General features: G+C 49.4%; 7 protein-coding genes across 7 annotated transcripts; 3 read left to right on the top strand and 4 right to left on the bottom strand.

The window, feature by feature from the left end:
* Window positions 1–209: 209 nt before the first annotated feature.
* Window positions 210–1,512, bottom strand: N7455_012557 (mitogen-activated protein kinase; the record flags this gene model as incomplete). Its single annotated transcript, XM_040952722.2, has 5 exons — window positions 210–238; window positions 301–648; window positions 706–1,087; window positions 1,158–1,353; window positions 1,403–1,512. The coding sequence occupies 5 exons, from the start codon at window positions 1,510–1,512 to the stop codon at window positions 210–212; spliced, it is 1,065 nt and encodes a 354-aa protein (XP_040816743.1).
* A 560-nt stretch (window positions 1,513–2,072) lies between these two features.
* Window positions 2,073–2,264, top strand: N7455_012556 (uncharacterized protein; the record flags this gene model as incomplete). Its single annotated transcript, XM_065606916.1, has 1 exon — window positions 2,073–2,264. The coding sequence occupies one exon, from the start codon at window positions 2,073–2,075 to the stop codon at window positions 2,262–2,264; it is 192 nt and encodes a 63-aa protein (XP_065460082.1).
* A 1,730-nt stretch (window positions 2,265–3,994) lies between these two features.
* Window positions 3,995–5,032, bottom strand: N7455_012555 (uncharacterized protein; the record flags this gene model as incomplete). Its single annotated transcript, XM_065606915.1, has 1 exon — window positions 3,995–5,032. The coding sequence occupies one exon, from the start codon at window positions 5,030–5,032 to the stop codon at window positions 3,995–3,997; it is 1,038 nt and encodes a 345-aa protein (XP_065460081.1).
* Window positions 5,033–5,096: 64 nt separating this feature from the next.
* On the bottom strand, window positions 5,097–6,423 carry N7455_012554 (uncharacterized protein; the record flags this gene model as incomplete). Its single annotated transcript, XM_065606914.1, has 5 exons — window positions 5,097–5,327; window positions 5,385–5,585; window positions 5,639–5,767; window positions 6,161–6,271; window positions 6,331–6,423. 5 exons carry the CDS (start codon window positions 6,421–6,423, stop codon window positions 5,097–5,099), a joined length of 765 nt encoding a protein of 254 aa, XP_065460080.1.
* Window positions 6,424–6,826: 403 nt separating this feature from the next.
* N7455_012553 (uncharacterized protein) lies at window positions 6,827–7,417 on the top strand (the record flags this gene model as incomplete). Its single annotated transcript, XM_040952707.2, has 1 exon — window positions 6,827–7,417. One exon carries the CDS (start codon window positions 6,827–6,829, stop codon window positions 7,415–7,417), a length of 591 nt encoding a protein of 196 aa, XP_040816974.2.
* Window positions 7,418–8,618: 1,201 nt separating this feature from the next.
* N7455_012552 (oxidase ustYa family protein) lies at window positions 8,619–9,650 on the top strand (the record flags this gene model as incomplete). The annotated part of the gene is made up of 4 exons (XM_040952666.2): window positions 8,619–9,078; window positions 9,124–9,315; window positions 9,367–9,392; window positions 9,441–9,650. 4 exons carry the CDS (start codon window positions 8,619–8,621, stop codon window positions 9,648–9,650), a joined length of 888 nt encoding a protein of 295 aa, XP_040817007.2.
* An 893-nt stretch (window positions 9,651–10,543) lies between these two features.
* On the bottom strand, window positions 10,544–13,405 carry N7455_012551 (COPII subunit SEC24; the record flags this gene model as incomplete). Its single annotated transcript, XM_040952828.2, has 3 exons — window positions 10,544–11,119; window positions 11,179–12,825; window positions 12,878–13,405. 3 exons carry the CDS (start codon window positions 13,403–13,405, stop codon window positions 10,544–10,546), a joined length of 2,751 nt encoding a protein of 916 aa, XP_040817006.2.
* Between the last annotated feature and the right edge of the window lie 36 nt (window positions 13,406–13,441).

The following is a 13,441-nucleotide window of genomic DNA, read 5'->3' as shown; positions in this document are numbered from 1 at the left end:
CGGACTATACGTATATAAAGTAGGAGAGGTGCAGCGCAGGCAGGGTATTACAGTGCAAATAAACTGTTTTACTTGAATACTTATAATCACATTTCGAGTTGCCCTGCTATCTCTAAAATGTGTCAAATCACGCTGTCAAGTAAAAGTGCGTGCGGAATAGAATAGAACCCAACATCCTCCTAATATCATTTGGAATAGTCAAGTCAGATTTACCGCATGATTTCCTCGTAGATCAGGACTAGAAGAGGTTAGTAAATATACCAAGAGAAGACCGGAATCAGACACAAAGGGTAAACTTACGCTTCAGCTGCTCCTTACTCAGAGCATCCTTGTTCTTGTCAAAGTCGAAGAATCCATCGGGAATGGGTGGTGCAGTGGGCTCATCTTCAGGATCATGGTATGGCTCGAGGTAGGGGTGTTTGAGGGCTTCTTCAACGGTGATACGCTTAGCCGGGTTGAAAGCGAGCAGCTTCTCGAGCAGATCCAGAGCCGTGTCGTTGCTCTTGGGGAAGAGTGCGCGGAAGGGAATCTTCTTCTTAAAGGGGAGGGAGCGGATGTATTCGCGGGCACGGCGGGATTTGATGCCGTAGTAATCTTCCATCGTGGGTGTGCCGAGGACGTCCAGGATGAGGGTCAGCTGGTGGTGATCTAGATGTACATGTTAGTTATGGTGGTTGCTGCTTGAAAGGAGAAGTGGAATCGTACAATCCTTGCCAGGGAAAAGAGGCTTTCCGCTCAGCATCTCAGCCAATATGCAGCCGACACTCCACACGTCAATAGCCTTGGTGTATTCCTTGAATGTCAACATGATCTCCGGTGCACGGTACCAACGTGTGGCCACATATTCTGTCATGAATCCGGAGTTGTCGTCAGTGGAGGCGGCCGAGCGAGCCAGACCGAAGTCGCAGACTTTCAGGTCACAGTTGGCATTGAGCAGAAGATTCGAGGGCTTCAAGTCTCGGTGGAGGACGTTGGCTGAGTGCATCGCCTTGAGTGCACGCAGGGTCTGGTAGATAAAGTATTGGCAGTGGTCGTCTGAGAGGTCTTGTGTGCGGATAACCCGATGCATGTCTGTTTCCATCAGTTCCTACATGCTGTTAGTAAACCGGGTATATCCCATACATGCGCATCTTGTCAGATGGCAAGCTTGGACATACTTGAATCAGGTAAACCTCATTGAATCCCTCGTAGTTACGGGGCCGTTGAATATCCAGGATGGAGATGATGTTTTCGTGGTTAAAGTATCTCAGCAACTTCATCTCACGCAGTGTACGCAGGCAGAACATGGAGTGATCGAATGGCGTGATCTTCTTGATGGCAACCTTCTGGCCTGAGGGCTTATGAATGGCAGAGCTGCATGGGGTTAGAGGAGCCTCGACAAAGAGAGTTTTGTACTACTTACCAGACAACACCATAGGCGCCTTCGCCGATAACATCTTGGATTTCATATTGGTCGGAAACATTGAAGGAGATCTTCCGGGATCCTCCCGCGGGAGGGTTTGGCTGAACCATGTCGAGAGTGGTTTCTTTGGTCGGGGTATCCTTTGGGGAATCGTCAGCTTTTAAAATCCGTGGGATCCAGTGGAAAAAAGGTCGAACGCAGTCCATGGGTAAATAAAACGGAAACCGGGGATTGAAAACAGTAGACGGAGAATCGCGCACAATTTGGCGATTCGCAATTCAGGGAACGCAAGAAAATAGCACTTGGGGTCAATCGCTCGAAACGCTCGAGCAACTCGACAGGTACCAGCGCGGGGGAACAAACGCCACGACAATGCACGGAAACCGGGAAATAAAGCTTACTTTCGTTTGCGCTGCAATCGAATTGGTTTCTCGGAAAGGTATTCAAACTCTCGACTGGATTGGGTTTCGAAGGTCGGCAATATCTCAGGGAATGCAAGGCGAGGAGTAGAAAAGGTAAAGGGACCTTGGTCGTACGAAGCTCCAGGTGGGGGAGGTGATGTGACAGGTACAGCGTCTAGGCCCAAGAGACCCGAGTAGGATGCGAAGATCAGGGGATATGCTGTCAGGTCGGTATTTCAGTATCACAGTATCAAGTTTAGAGCCTAAGGATGTGGCGTGTTAGTGGAATTGACGGTGATGATGCTGGGCCGCATGGAGAGGATGAGCCAAGACGCTCCGAAGCGGGGTCAACCTCTGATGCGGGATCACCACGGGTCGGGACTGGATTGAAGCTCACCTTGTCGTCTCGTCCTTTAGCCAGGCAAAGAACAACAGAGAAGAAAGGAGAGGTGAAGAGGTGAACCTGGAGAAACAGCGGGCCGTAGGGGAAGTGGTGGGGCAGAGAGCTTTGAAGCGGCTCCAGCAATTTGGGTAGGTGAAACAAAATGGTTCCGACTCCGAAATTCACGGAAATTGATGTCAATTAAGAGAGAAGAGCTAGGGGAGACTAGGAATAATGGATTCTAAAGAAGTGTAGGAGGAAGTAGAGTGAGAGAGAGAGACATTGAGAGAGAGAGAATGAGAATGCCCCTGTCTGAGTTCTCTGATTTCTCTGGTTTGATGGACGTGGAACCTTGGATCACTGGAGTTATCTCCACAACTACATGAGGGGTACTTGGTACTGACTGGAGCTCTCCATATATTCTAAAGTACCTTACAAGTATATCCATGCTGTGATCGAGGGATCTCCGCCACAGCGCCAAAGTCTCTCACATGTCGCGCTCAATGGACGGCGCTACTGCACCTGGCGAAACTTGTCACAATCAACTTTCCCGCTCCACCGCATAGGAGGTGCTAGTTTCACCCTGATTGGAGAACCCACCATTCCTAGTTTCACTAGTCTTAAGGGGTATCCCATTAATTGGGTCTGAGACCGTGACTAAATCTCACGCAAAACAAGTATAAGTCATATGGGCTTATATATAATGTTCTCTCTACAGCATTGTAGGCCGTGCAGTTTTCTCGTGTTATGAGGGGTCTGAGTATCCCAGGGCTTCCGCCTAATCATAAACAGGCGCTAAAACCCATGTATATTTAGGAATAGAAACTAGAAACTATGCGGGCTCTTCTAATAACCTAGCAGCACTTGATGCTTGTTTCTGTTAATATATATATATATATATATATAGACTATCACTGATCTTCAATATTCTCGGGCTTTGGTCAAAGCTGACTCTTATTTTAGCTAGATTTTAATAACTGTTGGATTGAAGACGGTAGCACTAAAGGGCTTACCTATTGCGACCAATTTAATTTGCGTGAGAGGTATAAAAACACGGTAGTTTGTAGCAAACGACAAAAGACGATAATCAGACCTGGATAGTTGATCCTCCCGAGACAGCTCAGACAGCTTAGACCATTTGAACGAACACGTGCAGCCTATTCTATATATGAAGGTAGATCCATCGTCGCTTGCTCCAACGTCTTGAAATCAGAGAACGAAAGACCGTATCGGAGATGTCGTTTTAACAATTCATGAGTGATAAGGCGCTCCGGTATATTCCCCTGCGCATCTAGGAACGAGACACGGGGATTGGTATTGCTGATTCTCTGTAGCTCATTTGCACGGCGATGGTGGTTTGGACACCTATCTGGGCCCATCAGAAAGATCGTGACATACACCCAATTTAGGCCAAGAAGATCGAGCAGGAATTCGTTCATGTCTGCTACTTCGCCGTCGAGTACGATAAGCAGTCTCAGTATGGGTGTTTGTGGACCAGCTTGCCACCCGTACATAGGGTGGTAAATTGCTGTTCCCGAGTGTTTTTGGAAGTGGAGTTCCTTCGCTCTTTGCCAGCCTAACATCAGTCGAGTATCTCCTCCGAATCTAATCTTTGACCATGTTTGTTCGAAATTCTGGTGGTTGATGTGGCCTACATAGCGGGCTTGATCTGCGAATGTGATGAGCTGATAGCCTCGGGGATTGTGGTCGTGATTGATCATTGTTTGGGAAAAGCGATGTATGATGGTCTTGGCGATATCTATTCCCTGAAGTTAGTATCTAATGTAGATGGGTTGGAGGGGAATATGGTTAGTCACCTTTGCTCTTTGGCTGCTTAGAGGTGAAATAGCCTGTAATGATATGCTCCTTATAATTTGGGCGAAGCGGTGCAAAATTCATAGACTTAGAGACCTCTAGGAGAACTATAGTCTCGTCTAAAGGAACTGCCGGCTCCCCAAAGTATCTAAAAGGAGGCATGACCTGCTTCGAGTAAGTCTCGGAGATAGATTGAACCTTGCAGATATCATCGCGTGAGGAGTATTCCATAGGTGTTTCAATCGCGGAATCCATTCTAGACCGAGCCATGCTCATTGCAGAGATGACATCGGGCTTCGTTTTACTCCCAACAACGCCCTCTGTGTTATTCATGACCCAGTATAGACGTTCCTCAGCGAGATCTTTGTATCCTCTCCAACCGGGTGTGACTCCTCTCCACCCACCCATTGCGTCGATGGACAATTTGAGAGGATTAGACGTTGACTTTACCCAAGCCAGTGGAATAGGCTCAAAATACCCAGCTCGGAGGAGGTGAAAATACTGAATTGGGTGCCGGGTACGAAGATCGGCGATCTTTGGACTTATTCCAACTGTTTCTTGATATGTTGCCACAAGCTGTCGCCATTCTTGATTTGGCCATCTGCCTTCCTCCTCATCTAGGATGGCCTTGCGTAGGCCCCTACTGTGAATAACTGCCTTCTCCTCTGTCGCCTTCTTCGATAGCATCCTTTTCAAACTACCAAATGTCGATGACTTGGAGCTTTCCACGAGGGACTCTGAGGGATTATCTTGATGAGTGAGCCGCTGTTCAGCTGGTTGCTGGGCATCCGAAGAAGATGTGGGGTCAGCCTCATTTGGTATAGAGGTCTCTAGTTCTTCGGTATCCCATATGGTAGACGTTGGTTCTGTTGCATCAATGGCCACCTGTGCCTCCGCATTGAGGGTTGCATTCAATCGTACAATCTTTTGAATATACTGGTTGTAGCCGAATAGAGTAGGCTTCGCTGTACTGTAGCTGCCGGGGGTTGTAATTGCAAAAGGTGTGGGCACACGGCTATATGGATTCTTCATAGTGCGAGCCGATAAATGACTGTCATGATAGGCTAATTCACCTGCTCGGACGAAAAAGAGAGGGTTAGACCGTCGCCACAACGCAACTGGTATCGTCGAATTGGCAGAGCTGACCTGGATACATGACTGCTTTGGACCACATTTCCTGGACAGCAAGCCGGGTAGACTTTCTGTCTTTGTATTTGTGGACATCGCAGTCACAGTTAGTAGATTGCGAGGTATGCTGTGGTTCAATGTCACTATTGAAAATGCGACAAGCCTGCTGAATGGCGTGTAGGGTGGCCTTCATATCTTGCTATCAGAGCAGACAAACGTTAGCAATTTATCAAGATAGAAGGACTGTATATCACACCTCATCAATAGAGCGGATTTTAGCAGCTTCAATGAATGCATTGGTGTGATGGTGTGTAAGCCCTCTTATTGCTGAACGTGCATACGGTGGGAGGCAGTTCCGCATATCCGCCTCTGCATCCATAGTAGGCAAACTTGGAGCTGTAGTCTCATTTTGAACATCGTAATACCGACTGATAGCGTCGTCGATATTTTCCGCTTCCTTGAACAGATGTGTCAGTATAGTTGGAAAGGGAAGTTATAAAAATGGCGTACCTCCAACAACCTAAGGGCGGCGCCTTCGCTAGCCTCTGGAACGATGGCAATGAACTTCGCTATGTCATCTCTCGAGGGTAACATGGTGGGGAAGAAATACGAGGAAGTTGTAGAAAGGGGATCCGTACTCTGTACGTGCAGTTAAATTAAATGTCCCCTCCGGCTGCGGGGGTCACTAGATAGAGAGAGACAAAGGTCCGAGAGTGCAAGGATATAGATAGCGCTCGTTCTCGTTACCACCATATTGCGTTATTGGTGCAGACAATTACTACTAGACCTGGATTGGAACATATGTCCGCCCCTATAATAATATTCCACCACAGTTTGTGGTGGTCTTTTCAAAAATTAGATCATTTGATTTGATATGGTCTAATCAGTTTCCTAACGTTCGGACATCCTCCTGAACACACATATAACATTGGGTCCAGCCCTCTGGCCATCGATAGGGCCACCCAGAGACAAACGAGCCATGGTGACCTCGATTTAAGCTCAGCTTGAAAGAATACTGTCAGTGTGTGTCACCAAGAAACTATGATAGGTGTCATACCAGGAAAGATCAGCCGCATCTGTTCCCTCAGTGCCACGCTTAATATAGCAGTACCCCAGGCTTCCACGTGCAGCAACCTCATCACGCTAGCAGAGGTTAATTTAAACGGCCACTACATAATGCGATAGAGAGGGTACAAACTTACAGCAACGACATCCGCAGTAGGCTCAGCGATAGGAGCAGCCAGGCCAAGGGTGGCGAGGATGAAGAGGCTAGACAGCACAGCAGTGAAACGCATTTTGAAGAATGTATTCAAGATCGGGAGTGAGCTGGATCTTTGACTTATTTCAAACACAGAGAGGGAGGAGACGGCTACTTATATCTTGAGATATCGACCACTGACTCAAGCATCCCCCGAAACCGGGCTTGGTATAGACAGGCATTGGAATCCTACGGCCTGTCAATTTCAAAGAGAAGGTCTGAGAACAATATTTGCTTATCCTAACCACCTCGCTTAACCGGATTAGAGCAAAATACTTATCACGGAGCACAGCACATCCGTGGCCCCCAAAGCTATACTACCAGGTCCAGAACCAGCCTAGCCGTATGTACGAGTGATTCGTTTATCATACACTCACTCAATTTGATTGTACGAATCAACTCTACGAGCTGTCAATTTCTCTGCTAGCATTATGCCCAATATGGAATCAAACCTCGAATTCGGCGAGTCTCTTCTCAAGGCTTCCCCAAGAGAGACGGCCCAAAAAGCATCCAAGATCAGATCAACCGCTATTTTCATCATCATCGTTGTTCTCGTGTCTCTCAACATCCTCGTTGCAAATCTACTCTACACTCCTCCACCATACAAGATGTCAACCTCTCCTACTGCCCACTGTGGATCCTCACGCGACGAGGCCAAATCCGCAGGCTGCCATTTCGACCCAATGAGTTTCTCCTGGCTACCGACAGACTGCTACGACACCGAGCTTACAAAGAGCTTCCTTGGCTTGAAGGAATGGCAATGGTTCACGGATGCCGACGGATCGCCGGCGCCGCATGAATCAGTGCTGAGGGGCGATTATGATGAGCTATTTGTTTCGTGGGAATATCATTTGCTCCACTGCACATACACTTGGCGGAAGATGCACCGGGCCTTGTTGCGGGGCAAACCCGTGGATAATTATATCGGCAAGTATAATCACACGGCGCACTGCGAAATGATGCTCCTCGCGCAGCACATCGAGCGAAACAGCACCAATACCATTATCCAGACCAAGTTTGTCTCTTGTTAGGTAGATGCTTATGGGAAGCGGTGGGAGTGTACCCGATGTTAGCTGTATGGTATTTTAAGGCTAGTGATGGCATCCCTGCGAGCTGGGAATACCGGATATATGTCCTTGCAGGGGTGGGAGTCTATCGCTTTGGACCGGCATTTGAGGAAGGTCGCGTGGTTAGTGGATAAGACATGGATATACAGATGCTTGACCGGCATCTAATATCAATATATAGTTGGATAAGTGGAGATGATATCTAAAATGTTACAAAATAAACCATGAGTTATCATATCATAATCAGTTTCATGCCCGCAACAACAACAACCTCAGCTAGTAAGGAAATGGCTCTTTTCAAGATCTATTAGGAATAATACAAGAGTAAGTGGGTTATGCTAGACAATAAGCGAGGATTTTGCCTAGAATTGATGGTAATTCTAGGCAGACGGGGGAACTCTGAGCTGCGGGAAATGCCGACTTGTACATAGTATACAACCTTTTTAGTATAAGCTTGTAGTATCGCACATTGCCACGTGGGTCGACCGTCGGCTTCCGATGCGGCTAGATAGAACCTCCGCATTTTTCTTCCCTCTTCGTCCCCTGTCGAGATATAGTGGCCTATAACAGAGTGCCTTTTTTGACTCTCCTGTAATTACCAGCGTACTAGCGTTTCTGCGCTTCACTATTTGGGCTTTTGTATGCACCAAAGACGTTGCTTATGCACTACTCCATAAGGACATTGCATAGTCATGCAACCAAGAACATTATAGAATGAATTCCCCGCTTTCTGGTCCCCTGTTTATAGTGTGTTGACTATTACCCTATCATGTCCAGCCGAGATAGGCCACTTGAGACATGCAAGCTACACTATCTATGGTTGTACATGTATGTAATGCTCTTATTTAACTAGCCCTGGAGGTACTACATAGAAGTCTTCCCCATAAGAAAGTGAATATATTACTGTGCAGTAGTAGTGTCTCACCTTCATCACTACTAGTTGGCTAGTGCTCCGCCTGGGCATAGTCCACCTAGACTCTTATCTCAAGGCTTTTCTTTAGATTGATGTTACCTTGACTGATATAAACTCGATAGAGTACGGAGACGGAATTAGGAGTTCGGAGCACGGACACGCAATATAATTCGAGAGGCGTTTATGACTAGACTAGTGTAATAGTAGACCGGTATCGCAGTAATATATTAGTAAGTAGTAGATTATCACCAAATGATGGCGCACTTCCTCCTAGAGGATTCATACTCGTATGGGGTCCTGCTCAACATGAAAGCGTTTCGATTTCTCAGCAAAAGCACCCGGTATGACCAGCTGGAACAGGGCAAGGACGGTGATCTCGAGAGCCCAGTTCCATCTCCCCAATCGATCTTCTCATCTCCTTTCGGACTCGCTCTTCACGTCCTACTAGCGGTTTTCTGGGTGTCTGCATCATGGTATCTCATGTACAGAGACGTCTGCCGTCCGGGCTTACACGCCCTCGAGTTTGGTATGCTTCAACTCTTCTGGATCTTAGACGCCCAGACTGACAACCCAGGCCCTGTTGCAAGTTCCATTGAGTATCAAGACATTGTATTCAAGATGAGTGGTATGGGCACAAGAGAACACCCCGTCACTGAATACGAGGGACCTCCAACGCCAGAAAATAACGTCAAGTGGTTTGAATTATTGGATGGTAGGACTCATCCACCTCTCTTCTTGTTCTCGGACTAATAAACAGCCGGTGTTATCGCTCTCGATGACACCATGTACCAGGCACTAGGACAAAAGACAGAGCCCGCATCTGACACAGACAGCACGCCGTTGATTCAACTCGAAGTGTTCCACCAGCTTCACTGCCTGAACTCGTTACGTCGATTGATCTATAACACGTCAACATTTACCAAGGGCGTCAATGCGGAGATGCATATGGGTAGCTCCTCTTCGTCTTGATATTTGTTCAGACTGGTTAACAGATAGATAGATCACTGCATCGACTATCTCAGACAGGTAGATCGTCTCGTTCTTATTTCTTTTTCGATCATGCTAATTGTGTAGAGCATTATGTGCCACAGCGACGTAACGCCATTGGTACACATCCCCCGTCCCGGTGGCTCACGAAATAACGGCACTGCCTGGATCCCTAACTTCGCAGTCAAACATACCTGTCGTGACTTTTGGAAGATCCACGAGTGGGCGGCGCAGTATAACACCTCTGGGTGGACAATCGAAGGGTATCCTAACCAGGGACTGGCTCTGGCGGAGTAGCTGCATTTATTGTGTATATAGTTGAGAGAAGCTTTATTGGCTAGGGCGCAACACTTTGAACGTAGGTTACTCTAGGAGCCGGGTTTCCTATGCCACACATCGTGGTTGACCGTGTCAGGGTTCATGGTTGGGAGGGTCGGACTGTAAGGCGAAGAAGAAAAGTACTACTTCACTGAGTGGCCATTTTACAGTCAAGAGTTCGCAGAGAATCGGAAAGACAGACAAGGCTGACCAGGGTGCCCACTGCAGATGCTCGCTAGTTGTCAGCCCTATCACGATGCCCGATGTGTAAGGGGTCTCACCTCTTTTGGGTTAGTGGACTCTGTTATCTATACCAATTTGTAAAACCCACCGATGCGGCTCTTGGGCCAGCCGGAGATATCCATTATCTCCCCGTTGGGGTTTGGAAAGAGGGAGAACATATAAGAATAATAATAACCTTGGAATGAGGCTCTTGGTCAAGTAATGACCTCAGCCCCATTGTAGTTTCAATGCTGATAGAGGGCATGCGCATTACCATCCTCCATTCTCTTTCTTATACCCCATTTAGGCTTAACTGGGATGCCTTAATGCTTGATTTGACCTACAGGCCTGAATGAAAACCAGTATAATAGAGTAGGAAAATGATACCGTTAATTCTTCGTAGATGCGATCAGCGTCTATCGCCTGTCAACTATAACCCAGCGATCTACTAGTACTAGATAATCCAAACATGCCCGCCGTGATAGAAACCCAAACGCAATCTTCCCCAACGTAATGGTACAGGCGGGAGGACTCGCGAAAAAAAAAGCACGAATTTCATGGTCCAAGACCAATCGGTCAGCTTTCTCATTACTGCACGACCTGAGAACAAATCGTCAGTGCTGACCGATACGATGGCCAGAGCAGAGGGCTCAAACCTTCTCCTGCAAGGAACCCATCCACTGATCCAAGCTGAGACTTTGATCGGCACGGTCCTCAACCAGCATGGTCTGAGCCCAGAGACGCAGACCGGGCTCACCATCCTCGCGAACAACGTACAGGTGAGGCACGATCATGCTGCCCACACCCTTGGCCCGGTGGTCCCGACTCTTCTCAACCACGGCCCGCACACGCTGGTTGAACTCGTTCTCGACGTCGGGGAGGGTTTGCTTGCCCACCCGCAACTGCGACTTGTCAGGGACGCCAAAGACATCCTCGATAAGCTGTGAAACAGCATCGCGGCCAACCCAGAGGAACTGGGTCTGGCCATCGTCAATGAGGTACAAACCGTAGGGCACGAGGCGACCCGAGGACAAGTTGACAGCAGGGGGCAGGAGGATTTCGCCGGTCTGTGGATCAGGCACACCCGCATTGTCGGGCATGTCGTGGAGTGAGTACATTCTCGGGTAGATATATTGGATGAGGAGCGGTAGGGGAAGGGTCGACAGAAGGCAGAGAGCTGCGGACCGCATGTCCGTGGGGATCTGGGCAGATTTGCGCAGACCAAGCTAGAGAAAGGACCGATTAGTATAGAACAGCCATCACAAACGAAAGAGAGAAAACTTACGTTCTTGATCATTGCAAGGAACAGGACAGGCAAGGCTCTCAAGTTGGCAGGGAACTGAAGGCCACCACCGCTAACGCTACCGCCCGCAAGCTCCTTGCGGTAGGTCTGCAGAAGCTCCACGATCTTGGCCTGAAGAGCCTCGCGAGCAGGCTCAAGGCCGCTGCTCAATGTACGCTCGACGGCCTTGTGACTGAAGAATGTGGCAATGGCCTGCTGGTCAGCCGAGGCGTAAATGTCTGCCAGGGTCTGGGTCGTTGGGAGCGCTAGGGTCAAGACACGGATACGACGTTCACCGTTGCAGGTAGTGTGAAGGACAGCCGCTTGCATGCAGACGACCGGCTTGGTGACCGTCTCATCAATGGCCACTTCGACCACATAGGCCTGGTCACGAGGGAAGGCGGGGAAAGCACATAGGTCGGAACTACGGTTGAAGAAGTTGCCGTAGAAGGTGCTCATGCGCAGACCGGTGGTTGCGCGCACGCGGAGAACGGCCTCTAGACCAATCTCCGAGGAGAGGTAGTCAGAGAACTCACGGGCGAACTTCATGGCATCTTCAGTCCGTGCAGCGTTCCAGCCAGGGTAGAAGTAGGTCTGACCACCAGTGTAGCGAGGCAAGCAGCTCAAAGATGCAACATCTTGGTATTGCGATGAGAAGAGGAACATATCCACAGAGACTTGAGCTTTTGAACATTCGACGGCGAAACTCTTGTAGAATGAGTTTGCGGTTTGAAGCAGACTCGATTCTTTGCTGGTGCCCAGCACCTTCTTGTCTTCTCTCATAGTGAGCGCTCCATGACCAGTGTTGGGCAAAGATGAGCTCAGGACAGTCATCTTTCCACCGACGGGGGAGATCAACTTGTAACCAGCTCGCAATGCCGCACCCATGGCACAGCTGTTGTTTTGGGTGTTCTGGAACATTTCCTGCAGCTTGCGGAGGAATACCTCAATGTTCTCCCGGCATTCGCTCAGCGTCACCAGGAGATCACCAGGGATGGGGAGGAAAGGCTCATCCAGATCACTGACAACCAACATCCGGGGCTCTGAGGACTCTGACTCGTCTCGGGGAATGCTGAAGTAGTGCAAGCTTGAGTCCACTGCAATAAATCCGAGGCGAGTACGGCGGTCTGCGTTCGGGATGCGATCAAGACTCTCCTGGATAGTGCGAGCGGTGGTGGCCAAAAGACCATTGGTCACCGATGCATAGCTCACATCGATCAAGAAGAGGTAGACCAGAGGTTGAGGTGGTCGAACCATGTATTCCTGTGGCGCAACGAATTCGACCATGCTGTGGTTGAGATCGGCACGCAGCGCACGATCGGCGGGCTTTTGCAGTGTAGAATCCCAATCGAAGGCTTGTGGCACATCGTTCGTCAGGTTACACATGTTACAACGCCAGCGGTGGCCATGGTCAAGGAAGGTGACGAAGGGGTTGATATAGGAGCGGCAACGTCGGCATCGGGAGATGACTTGGTCTGGAATCACAGGAATGGGGTCCTCGGCGTCGTGAAGAGAAGCATACGGCTGGATGACAAGGGCGAAGGGCAACTTTGATTTCTTCAGGAGTGAGTTGGTTGTGGGGACAGCGTTGAGCGTGGATCGCATATATTTCGTAGGGCAATTGGCTTCGGGCGATGGGTAAACACTGGTCTGTCAATTGTTAGCATATCGACCACATACGAAATATGGCATCTATACATACTCCCGGAGGTAAGATAACTGGAGGAGGGGGATAATCCAGCTCAGCGACGTTGAAAGGTTGGGATCGGAGGTCCGTGGGGTAAAGCTGGTTGAGCTGGACTTGAGGTCGCATCGGGGCTTGGGCCACAGGCTGCGGGGGCGGCATATGATGAGGCTCGCTCATGCCCATTCCACCGAATTGCTGGGTCATCTGCGAGACATCGGCGGCAACAGGCGCGCCGTATGATGGTGCTGCGGGCTGCATCTGGCTGGGGTCCGCACCGTAGGCGGGTTGTTGATATCCTGCAACTTGGGGCTGCTGAGGGTAGGCCCCGTAAGCACCCCCAGCCGTGGGTTGTCCACCGAGCGCGGCATTGGCGCCGGAGCCAAAATCGAATGCCTCACCAGCGTACGCTCTCTTCTTCTTTCCACCTGCGGCTGGTGCTGGCGCGCCTTGCCCATGGACCGGGGACTGTGTGGGCTCTGGGGAGCCGTAGGCGGGCTGGCCATACCCTTCCTGGGGAGGGAATCCCCCTTGTGGTGCTGCCATTAGAGTCGAGTAGGTTGTGTTTAGTCGCACTTCAGG

This window comes from Penicillium solitum (assembly GCF_028829755.1).
Source record: "Penicillium solitum strain IBT 25940 chromosome Unknown utg000009l_segment0_segment0, whole genome shotgun sequence".
Taxonomy (NCBI): Eukaryota; Fungi; Ascomycota; class Eurotiomycetes; order Eurotiales; family Aspergillaceae; genus Penicillium; species Penicillium solitum.
This window is presented reverse-complemented; position numbering and strand designations above follow the sequence as displayed.